The 23,544-nt window shown below is 38.3% G+C and overlaps 1 protein-coding gene across 2 annotated transcripts in view; it reads right to left on the reverse strand.

Annotated features, from left to right (window-relative positions):
* Positions 1-23,544, reverse strand: part of LOC4329342 (uncharacterized) — a 44,416-nt gene that overhangs the window by 4,393 nt on the left and 16,479 nt on the right. For both annotated transcript variants that reach the window (XM_015769867.3, XM_015769868.3), the window contains 36 exons: positions 22,307-22,534; positions 22,101-22,210; positions 21,547-21,643; positions 19,365-19,463; positions 19,139-19,276; positions 18,930-18,995; positions 13,872-14,339; positions 13,377-13,697; positions 12,796-12,927; positions 12,005-12,118; positions 11,739-11,923; positions 11,302-11,410; positions 11,067-11,210; positions 10,166-10,441; positions 9,371-9,988; positions 9,050-9,265; positions 8,310-8,413; positions 7,906-8,201; positions 7,681-7,765; positions 7,139-7,447; positions 6,606-6,992; positions 6,210-6,531; positions 5,980-6,138; positions 5,719-5,882; positions 5,452-5,632; positions 5,088-5,357; positions 4,812-5,012; positions 4,640-4,694; positions 4,374-4,504; positions 3,740-4,249; positions 2,774-3,586; positions 2,392-2,468; positions 1,158-1,623; positions 999-1,085; positions 362-517; positions 76-260 (listed from right to left, as the gene is read on the reverse strand). In XM_015769867.3, the coding sequence (XP_015625353.1) occupies positions 76-260; positions 362-517; positions 999-1,085; positions 1,158-1,623; positions 2,392-2,468; positions 2,774-3,586; positions 3,740-4,249; positions 4,374-4,504; positions 4,640-4,694; positions 4,812-5,012; positions 5,088-5,357; positions 5,452-5,632; positions 5,719-5,882; positions 5,980-6,138; positions 6,210-6,531; positions 6,606-6,992; positions 7,139-7,447; positions 7,681-7,765; positions 7,906-8,201; positions 8,310-8,413; positions 9,050-9,265; positions 9,371-9,988; positions 10,166-10,441; positions 11,067-11,210; positions 11,302-11,410; positions 11,739-11,923; positions 12,005-12,118; positions 12,796-12,927; positions 13,377-13,697; positions 13,872-14,339; positions 18,930-18,995; positions 19,139-19,276; positions 19,365-19,463; positions 21,547-21,643; positions 22,101-22,210; positions 22,307-22,534 (8,279 nt within the window). The remainder of the gene's footprint in view (positions 1-75; positions 261-361; positions 518-998; positions 1,086-1,157; positions 1,624-2,391; positions 2,469-2,773; positions 3,587-3,739; positions 4,250-4,373; positions 4,505-4,639; positions 4,695-4,811; positions 5,013-5,087; positions 5,358-5,451; positions 5,633-5,718; positions 5,883-5,979; positions 6,139-6,209; positions 6,532-6,605; positions 6,993-7,138; positions 7,448-7,680; positions 7,766-7,905; positions 8,202-8,309; positions 8,414-9,049; positions 9,266-9,370; positions 9,989-10,165; positions 10,442-11,066; positions 11,211-11,301; positions 11,411-11,738; positions 11,924-12,004; positions 12,119-12,795; positions 12,928-13,376; positions 13,698-13,871; positions 14,340-18,929; positions 18,996-19,138; positions 19,277-19,364; positions 19,464-21,546; positions 21,644-22,100; positions 22,211-22,306; positions 22,535-23,544) is intronic.

Consider the following 23,544-nt stretch of genomic DNA (forward strand, 5'->3'; position numbering starts at 1 on the left):
CTGCATGTATTGTTTATATTTTATTTTAGATATGTACGATTTATGATAAAATAAATTTCGTGTAAGTATGCTTACCTGTAAGGGCTGGACCAGCAAGCGAGCTGAAATACAACTTCATAACGTGAACATTTTGTTCCACTTCTAACGTTTACTCTCACCAAAGCTTGATCATTTCCTGTAGTGTTGTTCATGAGCACACACATAACCCCATTAGCATCAATGCTAAAAGGTGTACTCCATTTGTATCCCTCCAACCGCAACTGCAAGCGTAAAGAATTGTGAGGTTGAGAAGTAGAAAAGTTAATAACCAAAACCATTTATATGTATGCAGGAAGTAGCAGTTCAGAGTATAAAAGTTAACCTTTAAAAGTTCGTTCCCAAATTCTGATCGCCATTGAAACGCTTGAGGAGGACTACTTGGATGTAAATGCTCTTCAGTCTCACTATGATACTCAGATAGGATAATACTTCTTCCAATTCTATTGATAAAAAGTGCTCGTGGGAGAAAATTTATAACCTGCATTATCAGTCAACATTTTTCTGAAAACCTTTTATGTTATTACATAATTTAACTAAACATAGTGAACAAGGACAGAATACTCTTTAACAAACAATTCGAGGTGTTGCATATTGCATTCCCTTGAGCAGTAAATGAAAAACTTGAAAAATCATATATGTAAAAATTTAATTGTTGTAAATCATATATGTAAAAAATTTAATTGTTGTTTCCTATCTCTGAACATGTCCTAACACAATATTAGGATTAATTGCTTTACTTGCTTCCATTGCAACTTGCTGGAACTTTGTCAACATGCTAAGTAATATGGTGTTTTAATCTTTCAAATACTCCATAGCACAGTAGTATGGTAAATGACCTAGTTTCCATCTAGTAAATTCTTTTGAGACAACATTCAATTGCTGAACAACTTTAATTGCGAAAAATAATCATGCTGAACCAAAGTATGAAGCAATGAAGATGTGAAGACACAGAATCAAACCTTAGTTCTGTCTGAAGTCATCTTCAGCTGAGCCGAGAACCAGTAATATGACCCATCAGAAGTAAATGCTTTGACATCAACATGCTCCTGCACCAGATGAATGACACTTGAAGAGAAGATAAGCAATAGTTCAAACGTGTGTAAAACCACAAACTATACCTTGTTCTCAAGATCAAAAAGGGACACTCCTATACTGTATTGTTTGCAACTGCCAACAGCCACACAAATCGCAACTCGTGCTGGGCTGGAATTGTTATCCCGAGATTCAAAGCGCACACCTGCAGAGCGGTTCATGTAATCCTGTGGCGACAACATTACATAGTCTGTACTACAATCTTCTATAACCTCCAATATGTGCATATTTCTCTGTGCCACTGGGCCTCTTCTGATAAGAGATTTTGAAGAATATCTGAGGGAAAATTTTGAAGATTTAGCTGCTCTGCTTAGTGAGTCTGGTCTGCTAAGTGACTCTGCATCTGAGTTTTCTGTTGGTTCCACCTCAACGATGCGATATGATAGTGGAATTGAAGAAATATTTTTTATCCAATATGGAACAAATAATCTCAGTGTCTTCGGTGCAGCATCACTTGCTCCCAGATCATGTTCAACACTAACACGAAGTCTCCTAATATTTGACACAAGTAAAATGACTAGAAATTATGACATATCAACTAACAAGAAAACATGAAACAGTAGATCAACTGCACTAACACTCTTTTTTCAAATTGTGTCTTAAGAAATATATGAGATTACCATCAATAAGCCTATTAAAACCGTATCTTTCACAAAGGCATAAGTAGCTAATGAACAAGAGAATTTTGGAAAAGGACCCATTTTTAAATTGGAATAATAATTAATTATAACAGTAGTCCCTAGGGCCCTCCTTCACCTGACGCTTTTCTACTACAATCATTTTGTATGACCCCTGTAATAAATGTATACACTTGCTCTTAACTAACATTCACCAAAAAAAAAAGGTATTAGAGCAACTAATTTTGACCCGATCATGCATAGAGAAGACCATGACTAGGAGAGGAAAGTCCTAATAGTGAAGATCCTGAAGGTGACAAGTCAACAGAACTACAGATAGAGTGCAGTGAAAGAAAAAAGTAGTTCAGAAAAAATGGTGGCTAAATACTAGATACCACCAATGGTTCAAATCAAATTTGCATAGTAGTATTGTATATGTTACAGATTAGAAAATGCAGTAGGGTCTATTCCAAATATGCTGGTAAAATGAGATGGGCAAATATGTTGGACATGACTATGTTGTTTGTTTGCACTGTTCTGGCTGTGTTTAGAAACTTCTGTGTTGAATTGAAATTCATATCAATTGTTTAGATAACCACACTAAGCAAATGAAACACTAGGGGTACTGTTAAAGCTTACAAACCTCTGGCTCCTATTTTGAACCATCCAGAATGAAGTAACATGTTCCAGGGACATTAAGTCCAGTATTAATACAGTGTCCTAAAATGAAAATGAGAAACAAAAGGTTAGAGAATTAAAACATCATTTTGTGCGTTGAGCAACTTTATGTGAGCCAAGGCAAACATGTTCAGTCTTGCCATATAGATAAAGCACTCTTTAATTCCATAAGTAATTTATGGGAACAACACTTTTCCTCAGAAGATAAAACAACTAGTGATGACTATCAAAGCAGGGAAGCACAATGTGCATTCCAGCAGATTCATCACATACGTGTAGTCTAGAACTCTAGGCACATTATGATAACAGGCACCATGGTTAGGCTTCCAATGTTTAAGTTATATTACCTTCTCTATAATCCAGCCATTTTGGACAAACATAGTTAGGTAAATTGGTTTCCGGATATCTGCTGAATAGATAAATGCACTTCCACCAGACGAGACAATACCATGCTGCCTTTCAACCATACTACCTTCCGTGGACTTCTCCCAGATAGCATACTCGGCTTCATATGGAAGCTTATTTTCGAGTCTAAGAATTGAGTTGAAACAAATTTTCCAGTCATAAATAGGCATATTTAAGTCTGTGTGAAGAATGGAAGCATCAATTCCAACACTAAGCCAGAAATTTTGTTTAATGCCAACAGGAGGACAGCAATATGAAAGCATATCCTTTTTCTCAAGATCAGCCAGTCTAAGAACTGAATTCTTTGAGGGCACAGATGACTGCTTTAAGGTGCTTTGCCTTGAAAGTGAAGATTGTTGTTGCTTGGGAATGCTCTCAGAACCTAGTGAAAGAACCTGACTCCAACTATATGATTCCTGTGATTTTTCAGAAAAAGGGCGAACTTGCAAGCACAAATCCATATCCTTGATCATCGCTGTCCAAGGCAATGCAGTAGATGCATGAGGCTCCATAACAGCAATTATTTTCCTAGGAATTTCTGCACTTTGTTCTTGCATTGACTGCCGTGAACGCACCCACCGCCTTCGCCTAACAAAGTCATGTGGTGATTTGGAAGATTTCCAGGAAGATGGCCAGTTCAAATTTTGAAAATTGGCAGCATACGCCCATCCATCACTATCCACGGAACTAGATATTTCAATTTTCCATGGTGACGTCCATTTCCAGCCAGGTGGAAGACGAGGTTCAAAGAATGCCTTCAAAATAAATCACACATTTCTCTTTAGGAGGCAACCATTTATGATATATTTAAGGATATTTTGCATCACAAAAAGCCAAAGATATCAGCAGAACCTTTTATTAATCAAGCAAAAAGAATTTCAGTGGCCAATTAGTCTGAAAGAAGTTACCTTAGATGAGTAAGAGCCGTCCTTTGTGCTCCATGGCCCTACATCACAACCCTGATCACTAGCAGGGTTACTTCCCCACCCTGAAGTTGGTCGGTACCACTGATTTTCAAATACTTCATCAATAATGCTTGTGGAACTGGTGGAACCAGCATTTGACACAGAGCTACTATGCATGGTTACAGGACAGACAGATACTTCAAGCTTTATGTCAAAACCATTTGCAATAATAGCAAGAGCCCTTAAGCTTGCATGTTTCTTTCCATTCCTCATGGTGACCTCAAGTGCAAAATGGCTGTTGTTAAGTGATTTGGGGATGGTTGACAATGGCAAAGCTGCAGTAAAACATTCCCATGGACCATCTGGGCCAAGCCCTATCCAGAAACCACTCTTTGCATTGCTTAAGCTGTCTTTCCAGCTCTGGAAGTTCGTCTGCGTAGATCTTTCTACGTAACAACTTGAAAGTACTAACATACCACAGTGTTTCACATTTTCATGATTGAGTGCTTGGCCCTAGAAGTTGAAGCAAGGAGCTCAGCATATGAAGTGACAAGCAGAATTAACCCAAAGTTCAGCAATGCTATTTGCTCACAACATTGCCTATATAAATTAGCAGTTTAAAGAACAAAATTAATACCTTCCTTGTAAGAGGACATGTTAGCACACGCTTGACATCAGCAGCTTGCTGAATGATCCTCATAGAAGCAGCTCGTTTCAATATTGTTGCACCCCGTCCAATAGGAATTGACAATGAACCAAGTACTTCACCTTATGCATTGATGGAAGATGTTAAGAAACCCTAATACTATTGGATCAACAATTACAGGAGATAACTTAAATACTACTATATTACAGTAGGTGTATCCTTCAAATAATTCAGGTTCTAATAACTCAAGAAGTTACCTTTCCCAGCCTTTGATGCAAGATTTGTTACCTCAATCTCTAAATGAGCGGATGCCTGCAAAGTAAAGAAAATGAATAATGCAATGCTGCTAACAATTTTGCAAAAAAAAAAAACATAGAGTAAACTGGAATGGTACTATGAGACGTGAATAAAAATGGCAGGTCAAATTACCTGCTCTGGCACTTCAAATATAAAATGTTCATTCCACTTAGCATGATGTGTCTGTGATTCACAAGTTTTCAAAGGTTTTACACATCTTGTCCTGGCACTCTGAGGGAATATCTTGTACTGGTCAGAAACATCACTTCCAACAAGCAAGCGCAAAGCACAGAAGTAGCTGTGATCATTGCCATCATCCATAATAGGCAAACCCTACATGAGAAGAAAGCAGTTAGTTCATATCAAAAGCATTGTATTTGAAAAGCAAAACGCGTATCTGAGTATGACCTTGGATTCAAAGATCTGTATGATAACATAATATCTTGATTCCGTAGAATTGGACAGTACACTTAGTTTATCAGAAAACCTGGGAGGTGGCATAAACAATGAGACTTGATTCTCATGCTGTAGCAGCTCAATAATGTCTTCATTGTCTTCAAGTTTCTTAACATAAATATCACATCCTAATTTGTTCTCAAAAACTATTCTCTGAAAATCATCTTCATCCAAAGCAGAGCAGGACAAATCATCAGCATTTTTCACACTGTCAACTGTATCCTGTCAAAAGGGTACACATGCTATCAACCATGAATCATGCTGTCAAAAAGCACAGAAACAGAATCATGAATAAACTGGAGGGATAAGTTGAAACCTCATTCTTTATTGATGATTTTTTTTCCAGATCGATTTGTCTTTTCCATGAAATTAAAGTTTCTATAAGCAAATCAAGATTTGCAGAACTCAGGTTGACATTTAGAGGACTTGTGGCAGCAACACGAATCCTCTTACCGACTTTTGAAGGAGGGTGTTTACTGGTATCATATGTCTCAAACCTTCAATTATGATTAAACAATGTTAAGTTAGTGGCATAAAAATCTAGAAGATAATGCAACTTTAAGTTAAAATAAGCACAACTTACTTGAATATCCCATCAAATGGCTCAACAAAAGGTTCCCATGCTTCCAGGTGTCTATTGAATGTTGATGCAGAAATCGAACAGATCAATACAGCATTCATTGTCTCAAATTTTCCATGTGTTGCAAGATTTATATTTGCGATTGTAGTGTCAAAAATTGGCGTGACCTAAAATTTTGGAAATATAGTTGGCATGTAGATAGAAATATTTGAATGATATATATTCTCAGTCCAAAAAAGAATAAAATTTAGCATGCGTACACACCATTCCACAGGAACTGTCAAGAATGCTGACTGACAAGCATCCAAACTTCAGCTCAGCAGTAATATTTTCCCGCACCTTTGGTTTAGCATGGTCTGCTATTCTGTATGCCATTTGAGCTGGTGGTTTTTTCGTATCAGATGTTGCCAGGAAAGTGCAGCCCTAAAAACACAGCAAATTGATTGGGTTCCTATAATTACATAAGTTAGAATGATGCAGGTATAATGGATTACCTGGTTTGAAACTTTCCAAATGCTCCAGCAGTTAGGTCCCTTCGAGCTAGAGGACCTGGATATAGGATCCTCTAAGATATTTGCATGATTCACCAGACCCATCTTCGGACAGCAAACGGAATCATTGCTTGGCATTTCATCTGTTTTTGTTGCAACACATCCAAGAGAAGCATATCCAGGAGGCGGCACTGGATACCAGAAGAATAATATTTCATCAGAACCCTTTCTATCAATCTGGGCTACTTTTTTAAACTGAGTAGGCCTTTCAGAAACAATTGCGCTGTCGCACTTAAAAAGAATACCAAGAGTAGGTGGTTCAAACCTGAAAGAAGCATCAAGCATATTAACAACGTACCACAAAGAAGTACCTATGTGTGTATATAAAGAAATCATTACCCTTCAGTTATACAATCACCAACTGAGGAAAACCCAAAACGAGGTATTGGCCGCCATATAGAAAATGGTCTTTTTGTATCTCCACCTTTGTCCCACCATATTCTTTCAAAGTGTGGAGTAGACATGCAATAGCTGCTTGGCCTTGACAAATTTCTAACAGCATCCCAACCAGAAGTACTCTTGCGATGAGTTAACTGATCAGCAGGCTGGTTACTCCGAACAGAAGAATCTGCATTCAAATCTTTAACAATATAGCAGTTGGGATTCCGGAGAAGAACATGGTGCAAATCAAGAGCTTCAACTCTAGTGGGTTGTTCAATAGAATTGTGTGCATGGAAGGAAGCAATCACATTGTCGACACGCCAGATGCTAAATCCAGGAGTTACTCTGCACAAAGAATATAAACACGATGACCAACTACATGTTCTCAGTGTTCATAATTAAATAATAACTAGGCACTCGACACTTTCCAGGGAAAGAAAATAAGAAAAAAAAATATTGCACAACAAAACAATAAAAGGATGTTGCCATACCCAGGAGTAGGTGAGAGAGTGTGGATACAATCAGAAAAAGCTGTAGAAGTCACAAGATCTGAGCGAAGGCAGTACACTACGTGATTTGAAGGTGGTTGTCTTCCAATATTGACCACACACCCTAGAGCTATGTATCCAGGTGGTGGAACAGGAATCCAGATAGAACACTCATTGTCCTCAGCTGCCTGAGATGAATTCATTTGCTCTAGAGATACAGGTAATACATGAACAAGCCTAAATCCAAGAGGTTTCCGTACACGGCCATAGGTATTACTTACAGCAACCACAACCTGAGAAGGTGGCACACACCTGACAAGGTAAAGTATCAGCTTTGGCAGGACAAAAGGATCTCCGTAAAAGAGAAACATAGTTCAGCGTATGGAAGGCGGTATTAAAAACTATTCGCATTCAATTAGACGCAAGCCCTAGTATTCACCTGGGATTCCGAACATTATACACATGACTACATATAACTGTTGCAGTAGCTTTAATAATACTCAAATAACAGTTGACGATATAGGTTCTCAAGTGGCAAAAATTACCTTGAGGACACACAATCACCCAAAATAACATAATTTGAAGGAGCTTGTGGCCTCCAAAAGGTGAGATTGTACCCAGGCAACTCACCTGTGGAATTTCATCAAAGAAGGTAAAAATTGGTGTACCCAGAAGAGCAAACAGAAAACTACTATAATACAAAAGCAGCTAAGCTAAGTTGCAGAAACCATGAAAAATAGTAAGAGTTAGAGGAAGTAGCACACAAGTACCATTAGGTGATGTCCAAACTCGCTTAAAGTTAATACAAGAAACCAATGGGTTATTATTGCCAAACTGCAATGCAGCAAGAGTTTGATTTTGCAGTTTGAGCAAGAGAGAAGCCACACTCAGAGAAAGATGAATGTATACATCAGTAGATGCAAGTACTATGTTTGTCTTTTCACTGACAGAAGTATATTTCCATGAAACATCAACAGGTTCAAGAACAAGAAGACCAGAGCCAGCTTCGATCGTAAGGTCTTTAACAACTGATCGAGCCCATATGTCTTTTTCCTTTGAGGCATACCTGTTAAAATGCACAACGATTTTATCAATCAACAGAGAAAACTGACATGTATACAACAATAAATCGACATATTGATGGCTTAGCAGAGGTAATGTAATGAAGACAAACATGAAACTGAAATCCATCTTGGCGCGAAGAAGCTTCTCGATGTGCAAGGAATCATCAATTGATAACTTTGAACTGTCGTAAAAGGTAAATTCTGGGGATACAACCTGAATATTCCAGAAATGAGAAATGTGAGACATTCAACACCATAAATGTGCATAAGTCCAGAATCAATACACTTACAATTCAACTTAATAAGAGCAACCGGATGTTTGTTTTTAAGTAAAGAAGAAATGCACATAATGTGAGTAGGGAATTTATTCCATGAACAAAACAGTTGGTGAGGAGAAAGAAACTTGTTAATGCCTGTTTGTAGACTAAGGAAGCAACTTGGTACACTACGGGTAATTGTCCAATTTATAATTATTTAACTACCTTTTCTTATACTCTTCCTTTTTCATAAAATTTCCAGAAGCAAACAGTGCTAACAAATAATGAATTAGGAGTTAACGCAACAAACATTACACGCTTTCCCAAAACCTACTGTGGTGACATACCACAAATCCTACAACTCTGGGCACTCTTCCAGATAGTTCATGCACCATGCTAGTTCACCACACTCGGTCACTCAGGCTTATATCCAAGGTTTCAATTGCTAAACTTTTTGCAGGCTTGTAAGTTTTACCGTCTTAAGAAAAAGAACAGAAAAAAGGTCCTAAAATTACAGAAATTTAAGCAGTATATACTATTTAGCAACTCTCAAAAATACATTAGAGGAGCTTGCGTAAAATCTAATTATGTACCTGAGCCTCAAATGTAAAATTCAGCATTTGGGCCGAGGGGGTATCTGCACCAGGCTGAAGAGCATTAATTCTCTTATATTCTTCATTTTGCGTATTATCATCTTCATTATCATTTAGAGAACTTTCTAATACTGAAACTTCAACGCCATCTTCAGCAGAAATTGAGTAGCTGCTTCCAGCATTCAAATATACACACCTCCGCAGTAATGCACCGTTCTTTTATGAAACAAATAGCCAAGAGATGTGTAAGTTTGGCCAAAGAATAATAGTGAGACTGGCAACAGGACATAAAACCATAAAAAAAAATCACTGAGCAGATACCTCAATCTTAACATTTTTGAATCTAAGTTTTTTGCCCCGCCCCAAAATAATTATAGTCCCTGAGTATAACTGGCCCTTCTTGTCATATTCGTCACATAAAGATATGGTGCCTCCACAGCCATCGTAAGTGAAATCATCAATATCGCAACCATCAACTATTAGCTGCCTCCCAGGAGATAGTTGAATAAAATTCTCTCTCTGGAAGAAAACAGGCTCACAAAGTATGATGTCATCTGACTTAATAAGAGGATCATTCTTTGGATCTAGACTTTCCTCCCGGCCGGTTATTGTGCCTAGATTTGGAACAAAAAACTCAACAACAGGCAGCAGAAAATCCAGGACAACAAGTACACGAGGTTCCTGAATTCTTATAACAAATGACTGAAAGGAAGAACGCCATCGATAATCCAATATCACCATGGTGAGGTTGGAAACCCCCACATCAGATGAAGGGTCCTGAGTACTCAGCTTAGAAGTCTCAGAATAAGATCCAAGCATAAGGCGCATCTCGGACTTTGTATCTGGACGGATATCATGGATCAAGAATTTTAGTATAGACAAATAAAGGTCCATCTCAAATAGTGAAGTTGTCCTATAAGAAACCCATAAACCTTCCAGCTATTAAAAAATGAATAAAAAAGTGTCAGTAATAACCAACATGATATTAACACACAAAAAAAAAGGCACACAAAAAGTAGTACAAAAATGCAGATGACAAAGGAATGATATATTTATAGTACCAAAAATAAAAATTTGCAGAAACATTTCCCTCTGCAACAGCACAAGATAACTCACCACAAGCTCTGCTAGAGGTGACTCAGCATCTGGACCATTGCGAAGCTCAAACAATGCATACTGGACATCCACAGTCATTACTACAACAGTACGCGATAGTAACAAATGGTTGTTGAGATTAACTTTATCTGCAAGTAGACGAATTGAATCTTTTGTCCGATTTACATTATCACGGAAACCTGGGGGGAGGTTGGGCGCTTCTGATAGGTTTGTCGAAATGCAACTTGTGATGACATTGTATTCCTTATCTGACATGATACCATGGAGCAACCCTATCTGCATAAGAAAAAAAATGATAATCATATAAAACACTTGTTTTTTTTGCATTTTTCCACTATATATGAAGTTTATCAGCCCAGTTCTTTTCTGACGAATGGATTAATGGGCATGCTTCCCGAGCTCCTAAACAGTGCGAATTTTTGCAAAAACTCTCTGAATTTCTTAGAAGACTGTTTTAAATCCATTTTCAATTTTTAACAGTTAATTCATTCAGGTGTACTCAATAGAAGAGCTTACATTTCAGATCTAATGCAAAAATGAAACTGATAAACTGAGTAAATCAAATTATTTAGAGTAAATTCCAGAAAAAAAATCTGTGTTTTATGTTCAAAGTTGCACTTGCAGAAAAGCACATATATTAGAACTTGTGGCACATAATATACTCATTTTTTACACTGAACCAGTAACAAAACCTTTCTGGAGATTGATGCTACACAGTAAAGCTATTCTCCACTTTTAATAGAGCTTTTAAATCATGGCCTTTGAAGTGAATCATTCCACAGATAACTAAGTCCAATCTAAAGTATGAAACAATGGTGATAAAAAAGTGAGATAATCAGCAATATAAAAGTACTGTCACGTCACAAGAAAACACTTTTAAGTATAAAAACAAATTAATCACCTGAAATTTCATGCAGAGCATCGGGACCCTTTTGAAAACATCCCGCAAGCTACGTCGCACTTCTATATTGATGCCATGACCTTCTCTAATCATACTCTTTCCTAGAATACCATTGACTCCAACCGCCATGTTGATTCCATTAATCTATTTCAGTATCATTGAAGCAGAAGAATAAGAAAACTAGATAAGCATACTGAGATTAGTAAAGTGACCAATTTTCCATTCCAATACATACCTCTGCTTGAAGAATATCAAGGCGTACAGCAGAAGGATCACTCTCTTCACCTCCACGCCAGCAAAAACCATTCCTAACTTTCAGTTGTCCCAGATCCAGTTGTATATAGCTGCAGCATGATATGAAGGTGATGTCAAGCTTTCTAAGTATTATTAAATCACCATTATGCTTCACTAAACTTGCCCACAATCAAAATAAAAAAGTGCGGACTAAAATGAACAAATTAGTATATGTAGACACAGGTATAAGAAATGTGCACACAAAATGCAAAACCATGTGCCTTTCTCCACTATGATTCAGAATTGCACACCTACAATATATGGTGTAGATTTAGACTACAAACAGGAAATTTCTTATCTACCTGATCCTAAAGAACTAAATCAACTAATAAAACCAAAACCAAACACATGTACTGGAAAATTGAAATAAGGGCATACTCTTTGCTCTGGGAGTTCTTTGGAACAATAATTATGGGTGTGTCAAGTGAAAGATCCAGCTTTATAGCAGAAGCACCATCTATTTCATATTTCTGAATCAACCACTCGAAACCTCCAACTTTGTCGATGAACTTGATTGCTTCTTCAGTGTGAGGGGTGGCAAGCTCCATGAAGTAAGAGGTGAACTGCAAAATAGAAGGCACTTTCAGAAAGATGTACATGGTCATGGATAACAAGAACAAACAGCTTGCAAGTGTAACACATACCTCCTGAACAAAACGATAAAGGAATACAATTCGCACAGCAGAAAGTTGCCCAATCAGACTATAGTTGTAACCTTCATAGTCATCATCGTCAACGCTGTAAGACTGGAACGCAAACTGCAACAGAGAGGAAACATTAAGATTTCAGTATTTTGTCGGCCACAACACAAGATAGTCTTGTTTAGTTTGACTGCCACAACCAAATAAATTATAGTTAGCTCTTAAGAAGATTAAAATGGTAAATTAGTTTGCATAGAGTACAAAGTTTGAGATGGAAATCTGATGCACTGTCGATAAAGAGAGAATCAAGGTTAAAACAGAGGATAATCAACCATTCTAGGCAGATTCACTGATGAGGTAAAAACCCAGGTACTTGAACAGATGATGGAACACGAGTAGGGATAGGTGACGAAATCAATGTGCTATTAAACAATTAAATATATATGGTCATGTTGGAAAACTATTTTAATACGAAGTTAGTTAATTGGTTGAAAGCCTTTCTTTTTCAATATCAATGGACAAAAGCTCTTTGATAATCTAGTCAAATCTACTATTTGAATCTCAAGGCAGCAAATATGATTATACATGTCCGCATCATACTCTTCATCTTGCTAACCTTTACAAAACAAAAAGTAAGCATCAATATACATATTTGATAGTAAAATGGCATACCTGACAGCCTACAATGTACTAAAGTATTGAAGAGATGAACTATGACTACTCTATTGGTGCAGCTGTCTGGGAATGAACAACTGACACCTGTATAAAGGATTGCAAACCAATGTCAATAATACCTTTATAAGAGATTCAACACCTGGTTTCCGTATATCACATAGCCAACCCCAACGATGTTCTGGCCCAAGAGACATGTCACAAAATCTCATATTACCCAGCATACCATCAATTGAAAATGAACCTGGATGAACCTGATATATAAAAAATCAGAAGAAACAATATAAAAACACATATGCATGCAGCTTAACAATGAATAAAAAGAAAAGACGCACAATAAAATTCTAACAGGCAAGTAATCAACCTAAAATTTTAAATGCAACAACATAGCGATCTTGTCCTAGATTGCTGCCTTCATGGATGATTTTGGGGGGAACATCATAGTTTTAATTACTTTAGTAATAATTTATAAATTGAACCTTTCATCAACTAATTACATATGCTATCACCATATCCTAGATAATGTCCTAGATTGCCACGTTCATGGAAGGTTTTCTAGGGAATTTCATAGTTCTTGAATTACTTTAATAATATTGTATACATTACACCTTTCATTAACTAATTACATATTCCATCACCAGATAGATGTTCTAGTATATTACTTTGATAATTTCATTATTTAGTCCAAATACATTAACCTCACCTTCAGATCAAACAGAAATTTCTCCTGCACAAACATCGCAAGCTGAGAACCATCTTCCTTGTTAAGAAACATAGATACCCGATCCACATCCATCTTCATGTTGAAGATAGTTCGGCGTTTTCCATAGCCTAGCAAACCTTTAACAAAATTGCGAGCATTATCTTCCATCCCTGTAGGTTTGACGTTGCGTACTGCAGGTGTTGTATCAGAGTCACCCTTTGGGGCAGAATTAACCATGCTAAGATCAAATCCAAACTCAATCAGAGCAACAAGAGTTGGTCTGTTACAGTAGAATTCCAGTGCAGACATACGGATACACATCTGTAAAAAGCAAGATACAAAAATAATCAAACTTCACAGAGAGATTTACAATCTAGGAAGTTAAACATATCAACAAGATGTACATTTTGTGATTTTAGGACTAGATATATTGCTTCTATAGTTCTCGCTTGGAATAAATCTATGTAACAGTAAAAGATGAATATATTAAATTACCTGCGAATCTATACCATCATAAAGACAAGAATCAGGAGTCCTGGTCAAAAATGTAAGGACAACAAAATCGTTAATATTATTGTCTTGTGCCTCGTAAAATACTTCCGTAGGCTTCACTTTCTGCTGATCCCCATCAAAGCTTAAACCATCTTTCGAACTTAATTGAGTATGCCCATCTGGATCAAATATTGAGTTGGAAGGAATTTCCAAATCTTGAAGATTTGGACTTTGGTCAGGAGTGAAATCTGTCAGCGCATCCATGAAAGAATCTTCCTCAACAGAGAAGGATTTTCGATGATCCTCCTCATCAGGTGAACTAGAATCTACAGTTTCCAAATTGTCATTGATAACAGAGCATGCTAGATAATTTGAAGACATAGAGAGACGACCCTGAAGCTCATCCTTTATCTTCAAAGAATGCAGTTTTGTTTTTACACTCAAACCACGAGAAGATTGAACAACATTAACCTGCAACATTATATGAAATATAAGTGATGGATAAAAAGAAATGAAGACAAGACCCAGTAATCTAGATCTATAACAAGCACTGAAACAAAAAGCTGTGAAATAAAATCTATCATCAATGCACAGATCTAGAAAACAAGCATCACATTCATTTGATAGAAGGAAAATAACTCTGCTCTTGTATCTGTTGAATTGCATGTGCCAGCCCAGTGGTCCCAGCCAGTTCAACCCAAAAGCTTAAGCTGATGAGCAAAGGTGCGATTCACTTATACTTCAACACTCCCCACGTGGAAGCTCCCTCAGGCCTCAGACATGCAATAGAAGTGGACTACATTTTTTTTATTTAATTGTGTCATCCAACATTCAAACTCGAGACCTCTAGCTCTGATACCATATTGAGTTGCAAGCCAGTTCAACCCACAAGCTTAAGTTGATGAGTGATGAAGCACGCAGGCAATCACCTATACCTCAATATAAGCATATGAAGGCACACCAGACTGAAGTTAACGAGAAGAGCAAGCAGGCAGGACTATGTTGTGAGTCTGCCACAACAAGAAGGCGAGAAGGCGAAAGAAGGCGAAACATCAGTCCACCTATACAGAAGGCGAAAGAAGACTCACAAGAAATGCAGCATGCCAATCTAGCAGCAATAAAGAAGTCTGTCTGAAAGGCAATGTCACAACTAAACACTAACTGCAAGAGATGAAAAACACCGAATTATGGCAAACCGTCTGGCGCCTTTGCTCCCTGGTATGGTTTCTGTGAACCAAAGCGCTTTTGTTAAGCGTAGAAGCATACATGACAATTTTTTGCTTGTCCAACAAATGGCTAGAAGGCTGTACAGTAAGAAAGAAGCCCATGTTATGCTTAAACTTGATATTTCGAAGGCTTTTGATTCGGTCGACTGGTCCTTTCTTCTTGAAGTTTTGTGCCATTTGGGTTTTGGGAGACGATGGTGTAATTTGCTTTGCCTTTTGCTGTCAACCTCCTCCACAAGAGTTTTGGTGAATGGAGAGCCCGGCAAGGATATTGCTCTTTGTAGAGGCCTCCGGCAAGGTGACCCCTTGTCTCCTTTGCTTTTTATCTTGGTTATGGACGTGCTGAACTCAGTTGTAGTGCATGCGGATCATGGAAATCTACTAGAACCTCTTGCTGTCCCGCAGACAGCACACCGGGTTTCTCTGTATGCGGATGATGTGGTCATGTTCTTGCGTCCTACAAGCGGGGACCTATCTCTTATCAAGCAGATTTTGGAGGTTTTTGGTCAAATTTCTGGACTAAGAACCAATATGACAAAGAGCTCATGCACTCCTATTCACTGCTTGGAAGATGATCTAGAAGTGATTTCTAATGAGTTGTCTTGTGAAGTGAAGAATTTCCCTTGCTCTTATCTCGGACTTCCTCTTACAGTCCGAAAACCAACCAAGACAGATTTGTTGCCCCTTGTGGACAAAGTGGCAGATAATTTACCGGGTTGGAAAGCCTCTTTAATGAACAAGGCAGGTCGGCTTATAACAGTTAGGGTGGTCCTCTTGGCTATTCCTATTTATGCAATGATTTCGTTGGATCTTCCTAAGTGGGTGGTCAAGGCTATAGATAAAAGGCGCCGCGGCTTCTTATGGAAGGGAAGAGAAAATACTAATGGAGGAAATTGCTTGATATCTTGGGACCGTGTGTGTCGGCCTTTGTCCTATGGAGGCCTTGGTATCCTTAACCTTGAAAAGATGGGATGGGCACTACGCATGAGATGGTTATGGCTTCAAAAAACTGATTTTGCTAGGCCTTGGGCCAGTTTGTCTATTCATGTGCCTCAGAATGTCCATTCTCTTTTCAATGTGGCTGTCAAAACTGTGGTTGGAAATGGAGAAAATACCATGTTTTGGAGTGATAGGTGGCTGCAAGGTAAAACAGTAGCAGAGCTGGCCCCTAATCTCTTTGCCTCGATCTCCAAGAGGGCAAGGAAGCAATGTACTGTGGCGCAGGCTTTGGAAAACAGAAGATGGGTGGCTGACATACATGGGGGACTATCTGTTCAGGTCCTTTATGAGTACTTGACCATTTGGTCTTTGGTAGACACAGGTGGTTCTGCTACAAGATGTACAAGACCAGCATGTTTGGAAGCTAACCGCCGATGGGATGTATACTTGTAAATCTACCTATGAAGCTTATATTTCCTGGGATCGATCAAGTTTGCTCCTTGGAAACGCATTTGGAAGAGTTGGGCTCCTCTTCGCTGTAAGTTCCTCTGGTTGGCCATCAATAATAGATGTTGGACAGCCGACAGGCTTGCGAAGTGCAGACTGCAGCACCCCGCGGCCGGTCCCCTTTGTGATCAAAGTGAAGAATCCATCCAACACATTTTGATCTCTTGTGTCTTTTCCCGCCAAGTGTGGACACCTCTGTTCTTGAAGCTAGGGATCTCTGGTATAGTGCCTCAACCTTCATCCGATTGTTTTTTGAGGTGGTGGAGCCAATCTACAAAATACCGGCCAAAGGACGTGCGAAAAGGGCTCAACTCCTTGGTTATCTTAGTGGCTTGGGAGATTTGGAAGCATCGCAATGACTGTGTTTTCAATGGCACTAAGTCCTAATGTTGCGACGGTCTTGCAGGTGGTCGAGAACGAGGGTAATCTTTGGTGTTTAGCGTGGGCGTCTGCCCTCCAAAGTTTCTTAGTGGTTCAGCAAACCTAGGCACCTAATTGGCCGGGGTTGGCCGGGGCGTGGGTGTGTAGGAAGGTTTTGGTATCTCCTACTTTTTTTTTCCTTTATTTTTCTTCCCCTTAATGAAATGAAATGAAATGCAATTCTCTTGCGTTTTCGAGAAAAAAAACAAATATTAACAACTCCATAGTTTTCGAGAATGCTTTGGCACACTAGGCCACTATCCATTGACAAGAGAGTAAACTGGGCTGCAGGTACTTATTCTTGGTGACTGGGTATGATATATACAATGCAAATTGCAAACTGGGCTGGTGGAGAAACTTGACAAGTGTGTTTTTAGCCACATGATGTGTCATCAGAAATTATGGGCTACATTAACTGACCACCTGGGCAAGAGGCACACGTGAAGCTTGCCTTGTCCACATCGCAAATACTCAGCTATTGCAGCAAACCTAGCACAACCCACTGACTTGCTTTGCAACTTCTTGTACTAAATTGCACCAACTAGCTTGGCAAATTATTGGACCAAATCACACATACTCAGCTCATAAACTGTCTTATCCACCACAACGCTAACCAATTTGCCATTAACATGGAAAAATAAAGAGGAAAAAAAACACCTATCAAACAAGATCAAAATGTTATTCAGAACTTAGCAAGAGTGAGTAATTCATAACTAGATACAAGCGCAAAAATATCTACGAAGTACACATACTAGATATCTATCTATCTATACTTTCAATAAAGTTACAACCCACTTGATGGAATAAGTCTTAGTCTAGTCTTTGCATTCCTTTTTTGCTTTTTCCAGCTTTTAGGATGTCATAGCTTTTCAGCTTTTAGTCGGTGTTAGAGGACAGCATCCTCACTTTCTGTTTTAGAGGACAGCATCTTCACTTTCTGTTTTAGAGGACAACATCTTGACTGGATGCCCTAGACTAGCTGCAGCCAGCTAGCTACTACTATAAATATGTATCCAAGAAAATAGACAGAAAATTGCCCCAACTCTCCTAGTGCCATCCTCTCAATGAGAGTAAAGATTTTGCTACTAACACCACTAACTCTAAAGCTACATGCAAACATGCCACATCATCACCCACTAGCAGTAATTACATATTTAACTTCATGCAAGCATGCAACATCATCTACAATCTATTTAATTCTACAAATCAACATGCAAGCACATCCAATCATCACCCCTCACATCATTTCCATAATATTTTAACAAATCTATCTATCATTTTTATAATATTTAACATATACTTATCAATATGTTCCACATTACAGCACGGGTATCATTTGTTTATTTCATGATAAGTACTAATGAACTCTAATGTTTCATTATTATTTTTCTATTTACTCCTAGCTCGATTGTCGAAAAAAAGTATATAGAAAATTGCTTAGTAATTCCTGTAGCAAAGCACAGGGAATCACCTAAATGGAAAAGATGTACGGATAAGTTTAGGATAGTGAGATGCATAAAGCCTTCCGTTACTTTTTGCTATAAAAAAGAAACAAAAGAAAGTGAATAGAAACTCTACTTTTGGAGGGGAAGTTGGGGGGAGGGCAGAGTTTCATTTCAACAAAGGTGTGGCAAACATTGTTTCAACCCAGTCTGGTATCTTAACCAATACCACATCAAAACTTGTGCTGGGTCAACCTGTTTTGGGAACCTGACCTACTCTTCCAAGCCTAGGGTGGATTGCAACTGACGAATATCCCAACATCTCACGATATAGAACCATTTCCTAGGGAACTACAGTTTCACCAAGTAAGTTTATTCAGGAATCAGGTTTAGTTACCAAGTGTTCCCCTCGTTTGTCTATGCACATGTTAGCTTTTGAACTTATAGTGCAAAATGGAGGTGTAATGTTCAATTCCTTTTCTGTTTTTTTGTTGAATGCAAACAAAAATAGAATTGAAGCAAATCACCTTGCCTCCACTTCCAAGGAGCTCTAACATTACAACCTCTTCTGGATCTTTCTTCTTCCTGTCCAACTGAAAGAAATGCATAGATAACAAGAAGTCAATGAAACAATAAGCATTAGAATGACTAGAACATGACAAGTCCAGTAAGAACAAACTATCTCATGAACAAATAAGATGTCAAGATGGCAATTCAAAACAAATTAGAAGTATACCTTTGCATACAGCGAAAGCTTCGTTTCAACCACAGAACCATTCACAAGAAGATCCACTGATCCCAAGCTGCTCAGCCTTGGAGTGCTTGGTTCTGTTGTACTGACAGGGTCTCCTAGTATGTTCACTTCAGGAGGGGCCTACAAGAAAGTGGAGAAATACCATCAGACAAACTATATACAAACTTCAGGTCCTATGTTAAACATTATAAAGTAAAGGAACGCTTACAGAAGCTTGATATGTTGCTTGGACAAGCGCTTTCATCCAATTGGCCTTCTCGATTTCATTATGGTATTCAATTATCAGTGTGCTAGTTGATTCCAGCGCCTGCAAATGGAACAATGCTCAGATCAAAAAGGGAATAAAAAACAAGTTATACGGCAACACTTCAAAAGAACTAAGTATTCCTTCAGTAGATTTTGTCAAGACAATGGTACCCCAACCCGAGCTTTTGACTGTTAAACTTCCTTAGGTGTAGCGCTAGCTATAACATGGCCCACCTGATCCAACTCATCATCTTCTTCTTGCTACTAAAACTGATATACCATGGTGAGAACGTCTTCTTTGACTGATTTTGTTGTTTCTGCTTCCTCGTCTCCATTGTTGGCACATGGCCTACTTGACTCATAATTGCCAGGATCAGATGTGCACTTCTCTGCACGATGGTTTATCAACTTCTTCCTGGCACTTCAGTTCTACATTCCACTGCTCGGCACTACAGGGATCTCCAGATGGGCGTGACTCATCACTGTATGACATCGTTGTTAAATCTGGCAGTTTTAGAACTTGATCAAGAACTAGTAGGAAGTAGCTATTGATTTTACCATCTTCTCTCGTTTACTAGTTCATTGGATCTCATTGTACCCACCACCCAGACAAGAGGAGAGAACGGACAGGTCGCTAGACTTAATCACTAACATTACTACATACTCCATCCGACCGAAAATATAAGGACTTTTGGAGTTAGACGCAAGTTAAGGAGAAAGATAAAACAAAATGAGGTGAGATGAGAAAGTAATGAAGGAGAAAGATAAAATAAAATGAGGTGAGATGAGAAAGTAAGTGGAGAAATTAAATGAGAAATGGTTGTGATTAGTTGAGATGAGGAAGTAGGTGGAGAAGTACTCCCTCTGTCCCAAAATATAACAACTTTGCCCTCAGGATTTGTCCCAAAATATAACAACTTCTCCACCAACATTCTCTTCCCAACCAATCACAACCCTCCACCACACACTTTTCCCACCTACCTCCACTACTCATCCAATCACAACCCTCCACCACTCACTTCTACCTACTTTCTTAATAACCGTGTCCAACCCTAAAACTTCTTATATTCTGGGATGGAGGGAGTAGTTAAATTTTGGGACGAAATTCAAATGTTAATGGTAGCTATATTTGGGGATGGAGAGAGTACTGTTCTCTGCGCCTACTTTCCTACCAAAGGCATCTCCATCTGCTAGCTCTTTCCTAGGATTATGTAACGATCTGTTTATCATCTATAATAAACCATATTGAACACTTTACCAGCAAAAGTTGTCCAGACTCTTCCTTTATATGCTACAGAATTTTTTTTTTTGTCATTGCCATCACCACACTGTTAGAAAGCTGTAAGAGAGAAAAGCCTTTACGTTTTGGGGAAAATCCCCTCTCATTCTTCTTCACCTAGACTCCTACAGGATCCCCCCCCCCCCCTTTTGCCCCCTGTTGCTGCATGCTATACATCCATGGATGATGCACCTTTTCCTCAGAATTTCGTGGTGAGCATTACGTTCGTGCATTACTTCCATAGCAAGATTTGCACGGTTGATGATATCAGCCCAAGTATAAATAACGCGACCTTGGCTATCAACTACAGATGGTTGAAATTGAACCCATTTAGATTGAAAGCCATAGTCCTAATACCTAAAGCAGTGAACCAAATCTCTACCTAGTTGACATTGATAACAACGATCTAATGAATTATGAGTTTAATAGATCCTCTTTAGCATAAAGATGTATATTTCTTACTCATCACTTATTCCCAAACCTCGTATGGGGCAAATCGTTTTCATTTACCATCTCAGGGAAATCCTGCCTCCCAACCACTAGCATCCTACTAATGGTGTGTTGAAACAAGATGCAGCCTTTTCTTCTATTCCTCATGAAATCTATTGAACAATTACTAAGCAATTTGGCATCAACAGAATTGAGAAGGGAGGGGGATGAAGAAAACAGGAGGCAAATCAGGAATTCAGCACTTGTAGATTCCATAGGATTTCTTATAATTTGGATCTGCTGTTTTGGTATCATTCAGGGAAGTAAACTCTCCAGTGAGTGGAATTAGAAGAAGCCAAACAGCACAGTTGAATAGTATACCTTCTGCATAGGCAACCCAAAGTAAAAATAATACCCGGAAGGTTAAATGGTATACCTTCTGCATGTCCACACCTCTAGAACACACAGCAATACTGTAAAGAGACCCACCAACACTAGTTGATGGAACCTCAATTACTTGACGGCTAGCCATGCTGCAACATCAAACATCAAAAAATACATAAATAAAAAACAGAGCAAGCATTCGCAAATGCAGAAAAGGGAATAAACTTGATTGTGTACCACTAGAAGGGTATGTGCTTAAAATTATTCCAGTACCTTCAGCCTTTTCTCTAAAACAGGAAGGGAGAATTCTACCCACATCTACGGAAATAAAATCCTACTATCTCTAATGTTCCAAAACTTCTCAAAATGACTTCTTACACTTTATTAGTACACTAACCCAAAATATTCGTTCATTAATTAAAAAAAATCAATACCAACAAATGATCACATCCAGAAACAATGCTGCATAGTACTATGTCAATCATAGTCCCTACCACTCATGTGCATAGACATGAAGTTGCACATAGTTTAGACTGAGAACAACAGAGAATTTCATCATTGCTTCATTCAACATGAAGATAATGATGAAAAGATTGCAGTACATACCTACAACACCTTTGGTAATCCTGGGACACTTCAGACTCCAAGATGTACAGATACATCCCAGATAATACAACATAACTTGTATGCCATTCAGCTAGCGAATAACCAAGACCCTTGCATCCAAAATAAAATATACAAAACTCTGTTACTGTACTGCATAAATGCATCATATGAGAAGAGCACTCAAGAAAAGAAAGACAAGGCAATACCTTCCAAACCAATGTTCTAGCATCACCAGCTAGATCAGCAGGATACCAAGGTGCCAGGTTACAATTTTCACAGCTATCAGAATCTTCACTATCACTTCCCTTCAACTTGCAAAGTACACCAAGTAGTTCAACAATCTTGCCGTATCTTTTTGGTGAGAAGTGAATATCCAGATTCGGCACTTGAAAAGAAACACGAGTTGATGGATAACTCGGGTGTGGAACTTTGATCTTCAAGCAATCACAGAATAGGACAGTCAATACAGTATAACACCCGTACAGAATAATTTGCATTACAATCACTAAAAAGTTAACAGCGATGCATCCCTAAGTGTCTACGTAGAAGTATAAAACAGTAACAGTATGAAGTGCAAGGACAATTTATTTCATGGAGTTTGTTCCCACTATTTCCTCCCTTAGGGAAAAAAGGAACAAAACATTAAAAACATATAAATTGTTTCTATGACAACAGCATGATGCACTGCTCCAACAAATAGTTCTCAATTCTAGCTTTCTATTCTTTGTTGAAGCTATTAGATTCTTTGCTGAAACATATAAAATGTTCCGATAACAAGAGCAACTTAAAGTATGTGTGCAAGCCATTAGATTTACTCAGCCTACAAAAATATACAATTGATCCCCTCAACTACAATAAATGCTAGCTCTCTCTTCTTTGCTAAAGCCATATATGCCCTCCGTCCGATAAAAAACCAACTTAGTACCGGATGTATATCTTAGTACTACGAATCTGGAGATAAGTCCAGATTCATAGTACTAGGATGTGTCACATCCAGTACTAGGTTGGTTTTTTATGGAATGGAGGGAGTATCTCTTATTTTCAGCCAATGATGACTGTAGTAAGGTACAGATTGTTTGATAAGTGTTGTAATTCCATATGTCTTAGCCCAAAGCCTAACCAGATACCCCAAGTCTACATTGACATGCAGTTTAGTATGTGGTGTCCAGATGTTGAAGTTCAATGTATGCCTCCATCTAGTGGTTTTAGATAGCTATAGATTGTGAATAGAATTATAGAACCAATCTGAGGCCCGCTAGTCCACTGCAACCACCAGAGCAACTATAGCTTATGGTATACAATAGAGCATCCTACAAGCAAATGTTACAGCATATGGTATGTAACAGAGCATCCTACAAGCAAAGGTTCCAAAAGAAAAAAAAAAAGGATCAATGCCCATGCAAGGGGGAAATGATATGACAACTCCCATTCTTCAGTAAGCCAA

Source organism: Oryza sativa, chromosome 2 (assembly GCF_034140825.1).
Source record: "Oryza sativa Japonica Group chromosome 2, ASM3414082v1".
In the NCBI taxonomy this organism is placed as follows: domain Eukaryota; kingdom Viridiplantae; phylum Streptophyta; class Magnoliopsida; order Poales; family Poaceae; genus Oryza; species Oryza sativa.